This window comes from Rhineura floridana, chromosome 4 (genome assembly GCF_030035675.1).
Source record: "Rhineura floridana isolate rRhiFlo1 chromosome 4, rRhiFlo1.hap2, whole genome shotgun sequence".
Taxonomy (NCBI): Eukaryota; Metazoa; Chordata; class Lepidosauria; order Squamata; family Rhineuridae; genus Rhineura; species Rhineura floridana.
The window spans coordinates 188894307-188911739 of NC_084483.1; the positions used below are offsets into that span (position 1 = coordinate 188894307).

The following is a 17433-nucleotide window of genomic DNA, read 5'->3' on the forward strand; positions in this document are numbered from 1 at the left end:
TAACCTCACATGAAGTAGACGTTGCAGTTCACCAAATAGATTCCTCACATCTAACAAAATCTAACTATACCAAGTGTTAAATCCACCACCAAAACCCAGTCCAATCCACTGATCTTTACTTTTTGCCAATCATTTTGCTAGGCCAACCTGTCTTCAGGAAGGTTCATGCTAGAGACCATCCCTTTCCTTCTACTGTAATCAACATTCAAGGTATTCTGTTTTACTAGGATCCCCGTTCCACAGATACTATATAACCAATAGCTTTGAACTTTATATACATTGGTACAGAGAGAGGATCTGGGGGTTCCAATTACAAATAAGGTCACAAATCAACTGATAAATCACTGCTTTTTAATAGCAACTCACAGTGCCTTATGGAAGGACTGGCCCTGCTTGCTTCACCAAAGCCTGCCAGGCTGAGTAAGATCTTTGTCCAGTCTTAAGTTAAAGGAAATCATTATGAACCTCAACATTTTAACCCAAGAGAGCTGGCGGGAAAATAAAAGCTGACAAAAAGACTTGGTTCATTATCCCTGCTATCGTCAGACGAACTCCTCCCTTGGAAGCTCTGCCATTGGATAGTGAAGAAATTGTGTGAGAGGCTGGCAGTTGCTGGCGCTGGCCTCTGCACAGCAGCACTCCTGGCACAACTAGATGTAAACATGAGTGGGCCAGAAGTGATGTTGCATGGCTGCGGCTGGCCGCTTGAGATGCTCTCGCCTCCCTCATTAAAGCAGTAGAGGGACAGTGACAGGGGGGACGGGGAGACAGAGCACACCGGGGGATGAAAAATCTACAAAGCTATAGAAATTATATGAGAAATTTGTCAACTGCTAAGCACAGAAAAGCTTTCACACTTGCTAGACTTAATGTCTTACCTTCTGCGCTTTTAGAAGGTAGATTTAGCAAGGTGCCAGTACAGGAGCGTTCATGCCCCTGTGATACAGGAAGTGTGGAAACCGCTGCACATGTATTGCTGTATTGTCCGTTTTATCGAGACTCCCGATTCGATCTTATCTACCCAATTCTCCAAAAAATCCCAGGGAAGTCTGACACATTTTATTTAGAATATTTACTCTCCAATAGGAACCAGCAGGTGACAGCCAAGGTGGCAAGAGTTTGTGCTTTGGCTGTTACCTGCAGGAGAGTGATGACAGCAAATAACAATAACAGTTAATATCGGATGGGCCACTGATGTCTTAATTCAACATCATTAGTACCATATTATTTATTTATTTGTTTGTTTGTTTATTCGATTTCTTAGTCGCTCATCTGGCTGGCTACCCAGCCACTCTCAGCGACGTACAAAGCAAAAAACATAAAACATCAAAAACACCAAAACACAAAGCAAGAAAGCTAAACAATAACATAGAGACTAACTCAGTTACTCCGTTACAATAAGGCTTCTCGTCTGTATAGTCCAAAAAGTGCGCCTTCAGATGGAAACTCCTGATGTGAGTCTTCCCACCCTAGCACAAAGACCGGTGTGGGTGATAGTCCATATGCAAGACTGAAAAACAACACCCCCTCTTGATCTCAGCATCCAGCGTCCAGTACATTCAGTGGCGGGTGGGGCGCGGCAAACAAACCCCTTAAAGTCGCGACTAACAGGGAAGTTCTCGTCAGAAGCCAAAAACAAAGGCACTAAGATGTAAACACGGCCGATATTAAGGGCAAGCAGACAGAGGTCAGATGGTAAGATAGCGGCGGCTGCAGGGGCGTTCCCCCACCCTCAGCATTCACCGATATATCATCGCAACAGTGCGGTGTTCCCAGGGACAGGCCACGGCACCAGACCCGCCAAAAGGCCCCAGCACCAGCTTCAGCCTGGCTCAATGCTGAATGTTGGAAGATTCAGGACAGACAAAAGGAAGTACTTCTTTACTCAGCGCATAGTTAAACTATGGAATTTGCTCCCACAAGATGCAGTAATGGCCACCAGCTTGGATGGCTTTAAAAGAAGATTAGACAAATTCATGGAGGACAGGGCTATCAATGGCTACTAGCCATGATGGCTGTGCTCTGCCACCCTAGTCAGAGGCAGCATGCTTCTGAAAACCAGTTGCCGGAAGCCTCAGGAGGGGAGAGTGTTCTTGCACTCGGGTCCTGCTTGCGGGCTTCCCCCAGGCACCTGGTTGGCCACTGTGAGAACAGGATGCTGGACTAGATGGGCCACTGGCCTGATCCAGCAGGCTCTTCTTATGTTCTTATGAAGGTAGCGGCGGCGGCGGCCTGGTGCGGATGTAAGCACCAAGCTGCATCCCGGTCAGGTACAAGGGAGACGGCATAAAGAGGGAGGAGGCTGCCCCGTATTTCCAATATGTTGTAGCCTCCAGCAAGGGGAATTTATATAGAAAATTACCCCATAAAAGCCATCAGTGGTGGAGCTCCCTCATCCGTAGCTGTTGCACCTCCGCCATCTTCTTTACCTGCCATGGGTGTGGCCCCCGATTAGCCAAAAGTTATGTTAGGCTGCTGCCGCTTGTTTCCTTCTCTGCATAATACTGATATGTTTTATTGTTTTACTGTTTTAACATTTTATAGTGCTGGTCATTGACTGTAATAAATGATTGATTGATTGAGTCTACAAAGCCAAGCACAGTATTCATTGAAGAAGTACACAGTACTGAAAAGAGACCAGGAGTAAAAAGCAATCTACATGTGCTTAGCCAGTAGTGAGACCATAAAGAAGTTGAGAAAGAAACAAGGTGGTGGAGATTATCAGGCGGGAATTTAGAAAGGAGTAGTTTATGCATAGTGATTTATTATATGTGGAATATATAACAAAGAGCTGAGCTCCTGAGCTTCCTTTTATAGAAACAAAGGACTCACTTAGCCTTCTCTGAAATCAGAGATAGGATTGGAGTTCTGACTGCATTCTTTTTCATCCATCCATCTTGGAGGATTCTGACATTATAACTTTTTTTTGTCTCTTTAAATAGAGTGGTATCTTTCTAATCCAGATCTGCCCAATTTGTAACCCACCAAGTTGAGCATACCCTTCAGGCATGAATAGCAGCCAAGCAGGGGCTTGAAAAACCTATTTTTATTGCCTGCCCGGTTGTCAAGCACTTGGCAAGCCTCAGAACATGCTGGCAAGCTCTGTTCAGCTTAGTGTGTAGACCTGTTCCAAGCCCCCAAAGCAGCAAACGAATGTATTTGGCCTGTGCCCAAAATCCAAGATTTCATCTTCTCTAATGCCTGAAATTATATTGTGTCTCAGAGGCAAAACCACACTCCTTTTGCTCAGGCTCTCTTTGGGGATTGCCCTTTCCTGGGTCTTTTGTGATCTTCTAAGCTGCCGTAAGCGCTTTGGCATAATCAGTAAAACATGAAAATACCATACACATACCCTTCTTTACAGGGCCGGCCCCAGGCATGCTGGGGCCCTTGGGCTCCAGCCTGCCCTGGGCCCCTCTGCTCCTCTTCCTCGATCTGTGGCAGGAGCCACGGATCACAGGACAGGAGCTTCCGAGCCTCCTGCCATCCCCCTGCTTCATCTACCTTTCTCTCTACTGTTTTTTGCAGCTGCACGCACTGCACGCACAGGGTTGCCATCAATCAAGATGGCAGCCGAGGTTTCCCTAAGGGGCTGAATCCTCTGCCACCATCTTGGTTGATGGCATGCATGCGCGCATTGCTGCCATCAACCAAGATGGCGGCAGAGGATTCAACCCCTTAGGGAAACCTCAGTCGCCATCTTGATTGATGGCAACCCTGCGCGCAGCTGTAAAAAACAGCAGAGAGAAAGGTAGGTGAAGCAGGGGGGATGGCGGGAGGCTCAGAAGCTCCTGTCCTGTGATCTGCGGCTCTTGCCTCTGATCATGGAAGGGGAGCGGAGGGGCCCCTCTAGTTCCATGGGGCCTCGGGCCAGTGCCCCACCTGGCCGCCCTTTAGAACTGGCCCTGCTTCTTTATCAGACCCTGGAACTACTAGGCCTGGTGACCTGTCCCCAGCTATCCTCCTTCACTCTTTTCATGAGGTCTCAGTCTCTTTGCTGGATCAGGTTCAACTTCAGTAAGCAGCATCCCCTGCTATTTGAACATAATTGGGTCTCTGGGCCCGTTCATATGACTGCATAATATGCAGTGTTAAAGCTTTGTGTCCTCATTAATTCACTGTTGTCCATATGAAGTTCCAAGCTAGTACAGATTTTCACATTCACAAATCCGCACTAGAAATAACACTGAAAAAACGATATGCTTTCCTAAACCGATAATCACATTAACATCCGTGAGCTCGGATGCAATGCTGGGGACTTTCCAGCAATAGGCTGGCCATGGGCGTTCCTCTGTCATATGCCAAGCCCCTTGTCTCCTTCCCACCCAATAGCACATCCACAAACCTGCACATGTGTGGGAATTTTTTTAAAAAATTCTATGCTCTTCGGAAAAGTGTGCAAAAAGCAAACAACTGTTATGGACCAATCACCGGAAAGGGGTGGAGTTAGGGGAGTGGTGAATGATAAAGCAATTTAGTTGCTTTTTTAAAAAAGCCCAGACGTATGGATGCTTGATAATTGGGTTTTTACAATAATCCAACCACAAACAAGACATGTATGGATCTCGAGGCCACCAACCAAATATGGAAAACGCAGATTTTGCAGTTAGGTATGGATGGGCCCTCTGTCTGTTGTGCAGAGTATTGTTACAAGACTCTTATAGTGTGTGTTTTTATCTGGGGGGCATTTAACTCTTCCATAATTCCCTGGAGCAACACATTCTGGAAAATTAAAATGGTAAGTAGAACTAGCCACTTCCAGGTATGCCCGCCAGGGCCCACTGACGGAGGAGGGGTCCACTAGAGGGCAGTTTGCCCAGTGGAGCTGGTGGTGCCCCTAGATCTGCGTGCACCCTTTGCTGCACCCTCTGGCTCAGCCTCTGCCTTCTGCATCTCTCAGGGCAGTGAAATCTCATCATCCATGGTGCTTTCCCCCTTCTTTGTCATCTCCCTCTGTCACTGGGACTCCTTGCCCATTTCGTAGTCACCCTTTACCTTCCTATTGCTTCAACTCCTCCATCCTTTCCTTGGCCTGCTCTTGAGCTGCTTACACAAGTGCCCAGCGTATTACAATGGTAGCAAGAAGGCTGCCCTCTGGAAAGCACTGGTCTCCGCAACCACCTAGAGTCACAGTCACTCCAGCCCTCACTATCCAGCTTCTCTGCATTTCTCTCATAGTCTCTCGCTACAGCATCTCATCTGGCGCATGCACTTCTAGCAAAACAAAAATCAGTTATTTCCACCCACCCTCCCCTCCATCATCGTTGTCTTGGGTAGCATTCAAATTAACAAATTACAACCCATTGTTTTTAAACATCAATCAAGTTGCATTAGCACCTTCCAGATTCACTTCTTCCAGAGAACAAAAGGAAAATGAGCATGGAAAGGAAAAGCAAGGGGCTGGCACAGAGCAAAGGATTAAATTCCTTCCTACCAAGAGGAACTGTGCATACTCATACTCAGGCATGAATAGGGCTGCCAGATGTCTCTTTTCAAAAAGGGGATACTGCTTGTTTTCTTTCGAGTTCCTTATTCCAAAATACCAGAGATCCTCCATAGAATGCAAGAGATGTGATTGGTAGCTTACAATTAAGAGCACCCCATAAAACAAGCAATATTGTCCCCACCCCACCCCCCAGAAAAAAAACCCCTGAGTTTTGAAATTTAAATCTGACAATTAGTTGTTGTTATGTGCCTCCAAGTCGACTGCGACTTATGGTGGCCCTATGAATCAGCTACCTCCAAGAGCATCTGTCATGAACCACCCTGTTCAGATCTTGTAAGTTCAGGTCCGTGGCTGCCTTTATGGAATCAATCCATCTCGTTTGGCCTTCCTCATTTTCTACTCTCTTCTGGTTTTCCCAGCATTATAGTCTTTTCTAGTGAATCATGTCTTCTCATGATGTGTCCAAAGTATGATAACCTCAGTTTCATCACTAGCTTCTAGTGACAGTTCTGGTTTAATTTGTTCTAACACCCAATTATTTGTCTTTTTTGCAGTCCATGGTATGCGCAAAGCTCTCCTCCAACACCATATTTCAAATGAGTTGATTTTTCTCTTATCCGCTTGTTTCACTGTCCAACTTTCACATTGTCGAGGCCCTTTTAAAACAGAGGAACCCTGACAAATTGGACTAAGCTAAACTTGCTTTGAGTGAGGCACTTGTTGCTTGAAAAATGCCCCATGTAGAATTTCCAATGCTGTGTAGATTCAGTCACATGAGAGCATGGTAATGCTCAGCTGGCTACATGCCTGGAGCTACAGGCAACCATGCCACCACAAGGTTACAGAGATTCCCCACAGGACATTTTTAGGCAGCAGCAATACAGTATGTGGTTATGTTGTGCTAATACACATAGTCAAAACAATGTCTCTTGAGTGTGTAGCAAATGCCATTAAAGGTGCTTCCTCATGTGCCACTTTATTATCGATTTGGTGCAACTCATGCATGCAGTTTTTGTGCAGCATCCACATCACATCGTCATCATTGAAATGCTGTCCAGTATTATTTCCCCACTTAATCTGGATTTATAGCTTCCTGTAAAATCTGATGAGATTTAAAATAAATAAAAAAAGGCTCCATAAACAAATTTTATTCTGGAATCAATTGAGATTCTGTGTAGTCCACGCTAGGGATGGAAAGATCTATCAGTTTCAGGTCTCTGCGTTCCTCATTTTGCCAGTCTTAAATTCGGTTCTTCACATTTCTGCATCAATTTGCTTTTTTTTCTTAAATCCTCATGAAAATTCACCATTTTACTGTGAATTGCTCCTAATAAACACATTTTGCAGGCAATTTTGACTAATGTACACATTTTTGCAAGCAATTTCATGTCACATAATGCATTTTCATATGTTATTTTCATTCATATATTCATTTTATGCACACTTTCCCCTAACATACACATTTTTGTAAACATTGCAAAATTCAAATAAGTGTGACTTTCAAAGAATGGCTGTGTTTCAGCTCTCATTGTTTCGGAAAGAGCACATTTGATAGATTGGGTTTGAAATGCAAACTGAATTGAATTTCTTGCCCATCCCTTGTCAACACACAATCTAGCCCTGAAATTTGCTCTGAGTCAAGCACATCTTTTTTGCCCATATAAAGTGCTTCTTGAGAAACTGGTTTCATTCCAAACATAAAAACTCATTGCAGATTGATTCTACATTATCCCACAGTGTGTCCATTTGAAAACAGATGTAGGCAGATGTCCCTGCAATGGGGGTGGGTATATCCAAACCTGCCCAGTTATATTGTAGGTGGGCATAAACCAAGACTGCAATCACCACTTTCTTCTTCATTTACATAAGCAGGGAGGAAAAGGTATGGACAACCTAAACAAGGAAAGGGTTTTCAAATGAGTATCAAATAACCACACCTACCCTTGCGGATGGCAGGATCTAAAATCAATCTAGATTGAAAGCAGGATGTTGAGGACAAGGGTGAATGATTTGTTGTTGTTATGTGCCTCCAAGTCGACTACGACTTATTGTGACCCTATGAATCAGTGACCTCCAAGAGCATCTGTCATGAACCACCCTGTTCAGATCTTATAAGTTCAAGTCTGTGGCTTCCTTTATGGAATCAATCCATCTCTTGTTTGGCCTTCCTCTTTTTCTACTCCCTTCTGGTTTTCCCAGCATTATTATATTTTCTAATGAATCATGTCTTCTCATGATGTGTCCAAAGTATGATCACCTCAGTTTCATCATTTTAGCTTCTAGTGATAGTCCTGGTTTAATTTGTTCTAACACCCAATTATTTGTCGTTTTCGCAGTCCATGGTATCTGCAAAGCTCTTCTCCAACACCACAGTTTCAAATGAGTTTATTTTTCTCTTATCTGCTTTTTTCACTGTCCAGCTTTCACATCCATACATAGAATCGGAAATAACATGCTCTGAATGATAATGACTTTAGTGTTCAGTGATACATCTTTACATTTGAGGACCTTTTCTAGTTCTCTCACAGCTGCCCTCCCCAGTCGTAGCCTTCTTCTGATTTTTTGTCTCCATTTTGGTTAATGACTGTGCCAAGGTATTGATAATCCTTGACAAGTTCAATGTCCTCATTGTCAACTGTAAAGTTGCATAAATCTTCTGTTGTCATTAAATGTAAATGTACTGCCTTCAAGTCGATTCTGACTTATGGCGACCCTATGAATAGGGTTTTCATGAGGCTGAGAGGTAGTGACTGGCCCAAGGTCACCCAGTGAGCTTCATGGCTATGCGGGGATTCGAACCCTGGTCTCCCAGGTCGTAGTCCAACATCTTAACCACTACATCACACTGGCTCTCATTACTTTAGTGTTTTTGATGTTCAGCTGTAGTCCTGCTTTTGTGCTTTCCTCTTGAACTTTCATCAGCATTCGTTTCAAATCATTACTGGTTTCTGCTAGTAGTATGGTATCGTCTGCATATCTTAAATTATTGATATTTCTCCCTCCAATTTTCACACCTCCTTCATCTTGGTCCAATCCTGCTTTCCATATGATATGTTCTGCGTATAGATTAAATAAATAGGGTGATAAAAAATACACCCCTGTCTCACACCCTTTTGATGGGGAACCAATCTGTTTCTCCATATTCTGTCCTTACAGTAGCCTCTTGTGCAGAGTATAGGTTGCGCATCAGGACAATCAGATGCTGTGGCACCCCCATTTCTTTTAAAAAGACCTCTTGGTTGCCAGGCCCAGCCTCCAAGAGGTCTTCCGTATCTTTAAAAGTTGTGCAGGGGGGAGGGAGAATTTCACCTTGTGGTTTTTCCCATTACAGGGTTGCAAGAACACCTGCACTTGGCTGACTTTCTCTTCTCCAAAAGATACAGGATTAGTCTCAGGGATTGAACCTGGCAACCCTAGTTAGGATAGAAGCTCTGCCATTTCAATTTGCAAAACTGACACAATAAGCTCCATGTCTGAAAGCAGCCTCAGTCTCATGGCAAGATGAGAGTTTCAGCCCATCGCACACAAACCTCGTTATTGGCTGAAAGTTTGACTGGCCATGCCACAGAAAAGTCAAATGACGTTTTCTCCAGACGGATAGCTATGCTTTCAACTTGCCACAAAGCCAGAACTGATTCTGTTTTTATTTTATCATTTGGCCTTCAATAAAAATTTTACGCTTAGCCCTATTTCTTACAACGTACAACTGGCTGAGAAGCCATTGAAACCATTGCTGGTTTGCTGAGTCAAATTCACATGATTTGAACACGGGTAGGACATAAACCTTGTTCTCATTACAATAACATGATGTGGCTATTCATGGCTGCAGGGTAACATGTGAGGGACTGAGCCAAAGGCCACATTCACACCAGACATTTATTCCACTTTTATTTCATTTTAAACAGTCATGGCTTCCCCCAAATAATCATGGGAAGTGAAGTTTGTGAAGCATGCTGAGAGTTGTTAGGAGATCCCTGTTCTCATCACAGAGCTACAGTTTGCCAGAGTGGTTTAACAATCATTTCCTCTTCCCATAAAACTCTGAGAATTGTAGCTCTGTGAGGGGAATAGGAGTCTTCTGTTAGCTTTCAGCAGCCCTCACAAACTACCCTTCCCAGGATTCTTTGGGGAATCCATGCCTGCTTAAAGTGGAGTAATAATAAATAAATGTCTAGTGTGAATGTGGCCACTGTAGCAGCCACCACTTACTCTCCTGCAGCCCTTCTTTCCAAGAGATTTTCTCCCAGGCAAAATATCTTACGGAGATCAGGACTCAGCCAAGGAAAAGGGCAGATTGCAGGGAGATAAGCCATTGGCAGGGGCGTCAGAGTGGTGGAGACACCCCCCACATTCCCCTTTCAATGTAAAAGTCAAGTGCACATATTCAAATGTTATATACAGTTGGAGCCAACTGGGTTTGAATGGATGAATCTGGCACAGTGTCATGTCTAGCCTGGACCTGAAAATAACCAAGGGGAGTGCTTGGCAGGAAGGTTCTGATGTTTGCCCCAAGGCCCTGACTCAGGTGATGAGCCAGACCAACAGAGAAGAGGTTCAGAGCACCCTGCTTCTGAACAATGAGGGCTCTCTCCTTGCATATTCTGGTTATGAAGGCACAGATGCCAGTCACAACTGCTGTCACCAACAACATCTGGGTGGCTTATGACAAGAATGGGCACCAAACATTCAATGAGGATAACTTGAAGTTCATCCGAATGGATTGTAAAGAGGGCCATGTTGCAGTCACCAGCCTGCTGCTGCGCAGTGGGCTTTGGCATGCTGAAAGCAAAAGAAACCGTTGAAGATTCTTCTGGCAGGCTTTTGGATGAGGGGAACGATGGTTTATGAACAGTCTGACGCTGCTGCTTTTTTATTGTGAGTTGCATAGAAATAATTGTTTAGTATTTCATTTTACCTTGTAAAGCACCCTGTAGCCTTTTGGTGAAAGATGATGTATAAATTTCTTAATAAATAAATAAAGTGGTGAATGTGACAAAACGCTAGCATTTGGAAATAGGTGCATCATGCAAGTAGACTCATTGGAGATCTGTAGTTGGCTATAGCTCCTTGCTGAGGGCCATTTCACAGAGTACACAGTAGACCCAGGTTTGCCACTGAGCACAGGGGGGCTGGTGGCTCCATGTCAGTAGGGCAATGGAATCAGCTCTGGGTTTAAATCCATACTTTCAAGGAGCTGTCCAAGGTGCTTCTTGAAAGTTTGGACTAAAACCCAGAATAGATTCCACTGCCCCATTGACATGGAGCCATCAGCCACTGCTACTGAGTGCATGCTCAACAAGGATTTATAGCCATTCCCACCACTCTAGTGAGCAATAGTGCCATCAAGGTAGGACTTTGGGGCCGACATCCAGGGCCCTATTCAGCAAGAGGGCTCCCAAACCACGGCAGGGCTGGCTTGCCCTATTGTGAAGCAAGCAAAGTAATACACATTACATTATATAACAGGGGAGTGTAAAATCATTAAACCCAGAGTCTACAATTACCTAAAAAGAGTACCTGTACGGTACACATGTTTTCAAGCACCTCTTTGTCACATACTGTACACGTTTTAGGCGTACACTTAAGCAAATCTTAGGTGTGTACCTAAGAACCTTACCTGTGTGAGAAGCCCTAGTTGTACTCTTAATAATGGCAACCCATGACTGGCCTCTGCATAATCACTGCTTTGTGATGTTTGTATTATTATTTATTATTATTATTCTATGAATGTAAGAATACCTGAAGTGAAATAAAATGAGGCTGAAGGTTTCCAAATCGATAAGTCTCCCTCCATTTCCGCGAGTTGCAAAGTTCAGCCTTTGACAGTCAATTTGCCAAAGCAGGGCTGTATTGTAGCTGAGGGTTAACAGGATTGGAGAGGGGAGGGGAAACAATCACTTGAAATTTCAGAGAAGTTATAAGCCAGTGATCTCATTTGCTAATGCTTCCAGGCAAACCATCTGCAGCAGCACATTCCAACCCTCACCACACAGGCGCTTGCCCCTTGCTTAATGGCCTGTCCTTTTTCTGTAACAGATGTCTGCCTGCTTTTGCCATCGCAATGGGGCACATTTGAATATAAATAGTAGATCACAGCTCCATTTGACAGAAACTGGCTGCAGAGAAGTGAAAGCCCTGGCTCAAAATCTGTACCTTTTTCCTTTTTTTTTTTTTTCAGAAGAGAACGAGGAGAAGCAGCCGCTGACAAGCAAAGAGGAGGAAGAGCGCCGCATTGCTGAAATGGGGCGCCCCATTCTGGGGGAACATACAAAGCTAGAAGTGATTATTGAAGAGTCCTACGAGTTCAAGGTGGAGTATGCCAGGAGCCCCTTATTACTGCTAAACTGTTACAGCCCTGTTTTCATATTCTATGTAAAATGTGGTAATCCAAGGTCAGGACTGTGTTTCTCTGTGTCAAAAAAAAAATGTTCTGCACCAAGAAGAGGGTGATTGCACCATTTGTTCAAGTTATGCTGATTAGGCAGATTTACGTAATTCTACCATGTTTCCTGTTTTTTGCATACATTTTCTACTTCTGTTCATCACAAGGAGGGGTGAGGAATTAATGCCACTGGGATCCTTCTGATATTTTGCCAGACACTGCCCACTAACTTTATGATTACTTATCATGAGTAATCATAAGGGCTAGAATTTTTTTTTTAATGAAAGCAAATATTCTCAGAACCATATTCTGTGCTTGTGTGGATTCAATACATTACGGTAGAAGCACACTCACTGTTCTGCCGGATCCAGTGCGTCTCCACCTCTCTTCTGAAACGGGGGATACGATGCTACTCAAACTTTGCCCCCTTTTACTGTAAAACCTGATGGGATCACCTCAAGTACTTTTTAAAAATAAAAATTCAGCTTCGAAAAGATTTCACAACTGATCTGCAGATCAACCCCTTTCCCCTCCAGGTATGGCTAATGGAAAATAATGAAATCTGGCAACTAGTGTGTTTATAGCCATAAGCAAAGGTGCTCAAAGGTGTCAGCAGCATGCACTGATTACTTCCACCTTCTCATGCCAGCCTCAGGCTGTGAACACACTATTTCGCCTACAGCAAAGCGTGTCCATTAGCCACATCTGTCAGGAGCAGGAACAGCAATGCAACCCACATATACTTCAACATCTGACATTCTTTTTTAAACTTATTTATTTATTAAAATTTTATTTTATTATTTATTTTGACAATTTATATACCACTTAATTACAGTCATGTCTAGGCGGTGTACAAGTAACTGAGCAATACAAGATAAAAATTGAATAACATTAGAATTTAGTTAAAATGCCTACTGAAATTTTTAATAGTATTCAGTAGGTGGCGGCAGTTCAACAGGGAGGGAGGGGACCTATCTCACCTCAACTGGAATTGGACCCATAATACTGAACTCACGGCTCCTGGTGGATATGAACTGTACATCCAAGCCATGGGGGACCACTAACAGTGACTCCCCCAGAGACCTCAGTGAGCAGGCAAGGACATAAGGAATCAGGAGGTCCTTAAGCTATCCTGGACACAAGTTGTTAAGGGGCTTGTAAGTCCCACCAAAGACTCCAAATTAATTATCCCACCAAGAATTCAGAACAGCATGAATGCTTCTTCCCCCTGCTCTTCATCCTCATGACAACAGCATCTTTATTTGATTTAGGTTAGGTTGTGAGATCACTCAGTTCACCCAGTGAGCTTCATGGTTAATGGGGGATTTGAATCCACCAGGTCTCCTCAGGCCTAAATGTGCTCGCTGAACATTCTGGATCTTTTTATTACAGCGGAAGCACAGATTGGTCTACAGCACTAACCACTGTATCATATTTACATTCCAAGTGACACATTTATTTCTTTATTTGCATTCCCTGAGGATATCATCAGGAAATCAGATGTTAAAGCTTTACAAACTACTTTCTGTTCTCCATCAGGCAGAATTTTCCATACACAAATAGATGAGAACCACTACTTCTGGTAAAGGAAGTTCAGTGCCTCCACATTTTCTGTGTCATTCAGCCACTGGCTCCCAAGGCAATTTTATCTGGGCCCAGATGGCCTGACTGAATTTTAATCATTATGTTGTTTTTAGGAAAATCCTCTAAGTTTCACTTGTAAGGGAAAGAAGCTACCTGTATAATAATTACCAGTTTTACTTAATGGCATTCTGGGAAATAAAAAGTGTCACCCTGCCCCATAAGGGGATCCCAGGTTCAGTACAAATAGAATCAATAGCTGATGAAGACAAGGGTGTAATTTGACTTGCAGTAAAGCAAGGAGGTACATCAAAAGAGGTTTTCTGATATATTTGCATGTTAGAGGAAATATATTTTATTTTTCAGCTATTTCCTCACAATGCATTGGGAACCGGATCTGTTGTGCATCTGTCCTTTTTTTTTTAACCGCAGATTCAATCTCTATCCTTTTCAGTTAAAAGGATCAGGAAGTAAGTGATTTGAAAAGACACTACCTGAGGTCATGGAAGGCCACAACCAATCAGTGCAGACAATACTATTCCCGTGTTTAGTATTGGGCATTTCTAATTAATAGAAATTATTTGAATGTAAAGATTCCAAGCCTTTGTAATGCAAAATGGAGATTTCAAAACACAATGCAAATAATATACCAATGGATACTTTGCACATAAAGTTCAAGCCTCTCTCTTGGGAGTTTTTTTGCATGTGTGTACATTTTCAGCCACTTTGGTATTGGTGTTAATGTTCTGAAGCAAGCCAACATCCCTCGCAGGGGCTTTACATTTCCATCCATGAGCTCAAGCCTCTGAACGGATACTACGCTTCTCTTTCTAATGCTTCTCTATCCATCTACAGAGCACTGTGGACAAGCTCATTAAGAAGACAAACCTAGCTCTCGTGGTGGGAACTAACAGCTGGAGAGAACAGTTCATTGAAGCTATCACTGTCAGCGCCGGTAAATTTTTCTGTTTCTACACATGCTGTGAATTGTGAGAAGCCATTATCCTGGCTTGAGGGCATCAAGTAACCCTGACCCCAATATACCTAGCCTGTACTTGCTTCAGGAGCAAAACAAGTAATGTTGATATTCAGGGCTCCTGGGCAAACGTCATTTTGCTTTTTAATCAGATTGGGCTCTGCACTATATAGAAAGTTTCTGCTATTGGGCAGGGGAACCAACGCACAAGAGCAACACAAATTCCATTCATATTAATAAGGCTTCCATGGGGCTGTCCTGCAAGCGCAATCCGTATGAATGGGAATTGCTGTCGCATGTCTTCATCTACACATGTTTGTGATTACATGCATGAACTCTAGGTACACATGTTGCAACTTAGAGTCACAGTGCACCATCGCAAAAACTGGCATGTCTAGGAGGGAGAATGAGCAACAAGATGACAAGCAAGAATTTAGATTATTCTAATATTTGGTTTATTTTAAAAAAATAGGATAAGTACATGGACAGCATTAAATCTATAGAGGAGGTAGGAGCTGGGAAATGAGGGTGATAGAAGCCAGACAGACATGTGGGGAAGCGAATCGGGTTAGAGGAAGAAGTCAAAATATAAATAGCACCTTTCCTGAACAGTAAGATGAGTAATGTTTTGAAGAGATGGAAACACAAGGAAAGAGAGAGAGAAGGGGTAGTAGAGCATGGATATCAACTCTCCCAAGGCAAAGAGGGTGGCGGGGGCTCTTCCACAAGGAGCCTGCTGTGAACCAGGAAGTTGTCCTTTGCTGGGATCAAGTGAGCTTATTACTTACGATCTCTGATGGTTAGGACACTTCAGCTTTGAGTGACAGTTTGAGTTCCATTGGAGCCCTTGGAAAGATAGGGAAGGTAAAGCCAGGAGGGGAAGAATCCAGAGAAAGACTAAAAGCAAAAGGCCACCAATTTTAGTTGGAGATTCTTCTTAAAACTTGTGGGGTTTTGTGTGTTTTTTATTTTTTTGAGGGAGGCGTTTTACTAAAACAAAGAAGAGGAAGGGAATCTATATTACCAGTGGAATTTTCCATTTCCAATCCTGGATGGTGGATGCAAAAATCTGTGTGGGTGCAAAAGGATTTCATGCACGTGTTTGGGGTATACGGTTCGTCAATGCTAATGGACTCAGGGTATTTTTCTGGCAAGTCACACTGCTTGCTGTATGGTGCCTTTCTTTCTGTCTCTAAGAAACTAGTCAGTAGGTATACCAGGAGGCTTTGATTAGAATGGAACCAGGTGGCAGTAGGGCATGTATACATTCCAGAGATCTCATGCCTGCTGAATAGAACCGCTCCTGTTGTTTATGCCAATACAAGAAATCAATTCTACACCAGTTTTGCTCTTTGTTTCCAATCCTGTACTAACACACCTTTTCAGGCAATATCTCAAATGTCAGAGAACCCTGCTTTTTTGGCAATACTATAGTTTTATGTTTCACTTGCTCCAAGCCCAGGGCATGGGCTGAAAGCAAAATTTGCCTATACTAAGCAGGATAGCAGACCACTTTGGAACCCCATACATTACATCATGAGTTCATTCTCTCATTGAAGAAACACCAGATACAGATTTGAGAATATACAGTAGCCATGATCACAATTAAAAAAAACAACCTCAGTTCAATACTATATATAGATAAAGGTAACCAATGTATATAAATAACCATTGTAGTCCTATTCATAAGCTGCTGTAAATTTGTTTTGATTCTCTGGCCTGCATAGAAGCTGTGACAGCAAAGTCTCTCTGTGGATAGGTGCCACTTCAAGATTCCCTGTTACAATTTGCACAGAAGCTTCTGCTTCAGCTATATTTTCCTTCCATTCCTAACCTACGTTTGGTGTGTTTTCTTTTTCTGCTGTGTTTAGTTTTGCCAGCGTAAGTGGATTGTCTCTTGGGATGGATCTTACAAAACTGACCTTTAAAAGAAAAACCTTCTATGGGAATTGTGCACTTGTGCAATACAGTAACAAGTGCCATCAAATTATCTTAGTGCTATAGTTTCAGTTTGCCAAAGGAGCTTATGTGCCAGCTGAACAACAAAGAAGTGGTAGTAAACAACTGCAGTAAACTAGATGAAAAATACTAATAGGTATTGCCTTTCTGGGTGATACCAAAGGTCCATCTAGTCTAATTTCCAACATAAGACAGTGAGAGCAAAAATAGGAATAAGAACACGCCATGAGCATATGCAGAGTGTATTTCCTTCACTTTATTGTAAACATAACCAGTCTTCACACAAGAAAGAGCTTCTAGGCCAGATTTCCAGGGTTCCTGGAACAGGAAAGACCTAACAATTTATCATGTTACACCCTTAGCAGCTTTTCTTGAGATGCACAGTTTGGGAAATCATTGCTTTGAAGAGACATTAACTGGGTCTGTTGCAAGCACCTTCCTGCCCACATCAGCGCCTGCTATGCAGAAACTCCTTGTCTCCCACATGCCTCATAGTGGAATCCCCTGTGGGCAGTTTGCCATACTCCTCGAGCCTGTTCCAGAAGTGGCAGGCTACAAGGAATGGCTCAGCAATCACTTGACCATGGAGATAAGATTGTGATAAATCATATGACAACATTTTATCTTCTGTCACTTTTCCAGTGTTCATTCCAAAAGCAGCCAAGTGCAAAGACAAAGTGAGTGTCAGAAACTTTCCCAGCCAAGTATCTGAGAGTACAGAACAATCTCCTTCTGCCTGGATTGCATCTGGGGAGTGGGGTGATGGGAAATACATTCACTTACTTTAACTAGGTTCCATTTAAAGGATTTATTACATAACCTCTGCCAATTAAATAACAAACAGGACAGATCTTATCTGTAATCCTACAGTGCTTTTAAGTCGCAGAGTCCTTCCACGCATCCGGACCATATATTGTTGCTTCTCCAAAATTTCTCAGGCTCTCCCTTGCCCTTTAATGCTATTGAGCATGTCTGAAGGAAGCTTTCTCTTCTGAAATAAGGCCTGCTGTGTTTGCGACTGTGGAGCTGGGAAGCTAGCTGCTTCTGCAAGTGTCGGATGTTCTCTTTAATCCCTTGGGGCTTCCCTCA

General features: G+C 43.2%; 1 protein-coding gene across 6 annotated transcripts in view; it reads left to right on the forward strand.

The window, feature by feature from the left end:
- The window catches only part of SLC8A1 (solute carrier family 8 member A1), a 400022-nt gene that overhangs the window by 346149 nt on the left and 36440 nt on the right, over nt 1-17433 (forward strand). For 5 of the 6 annotated variants that reach the window (XM_061625553.1, XM_061625554.1, XM_061625551.1 and 2 more), the window contains exons 5-6: nt 11625-11755; nt 14265-14364. In XM_061625553.1, the coding sequence (XP_061481537.1) occupies nt 11625-11755; nt 14265-14364 (231 nt within the window). Of the gene's footprint in view, nt 1-141; nt 211-11624; nt 11756-14264; nt 14365-17433 lie in introns of all 6 variants that reach the window. The other variant, XM_061625557.1, reaches the window with a different exon arrangement.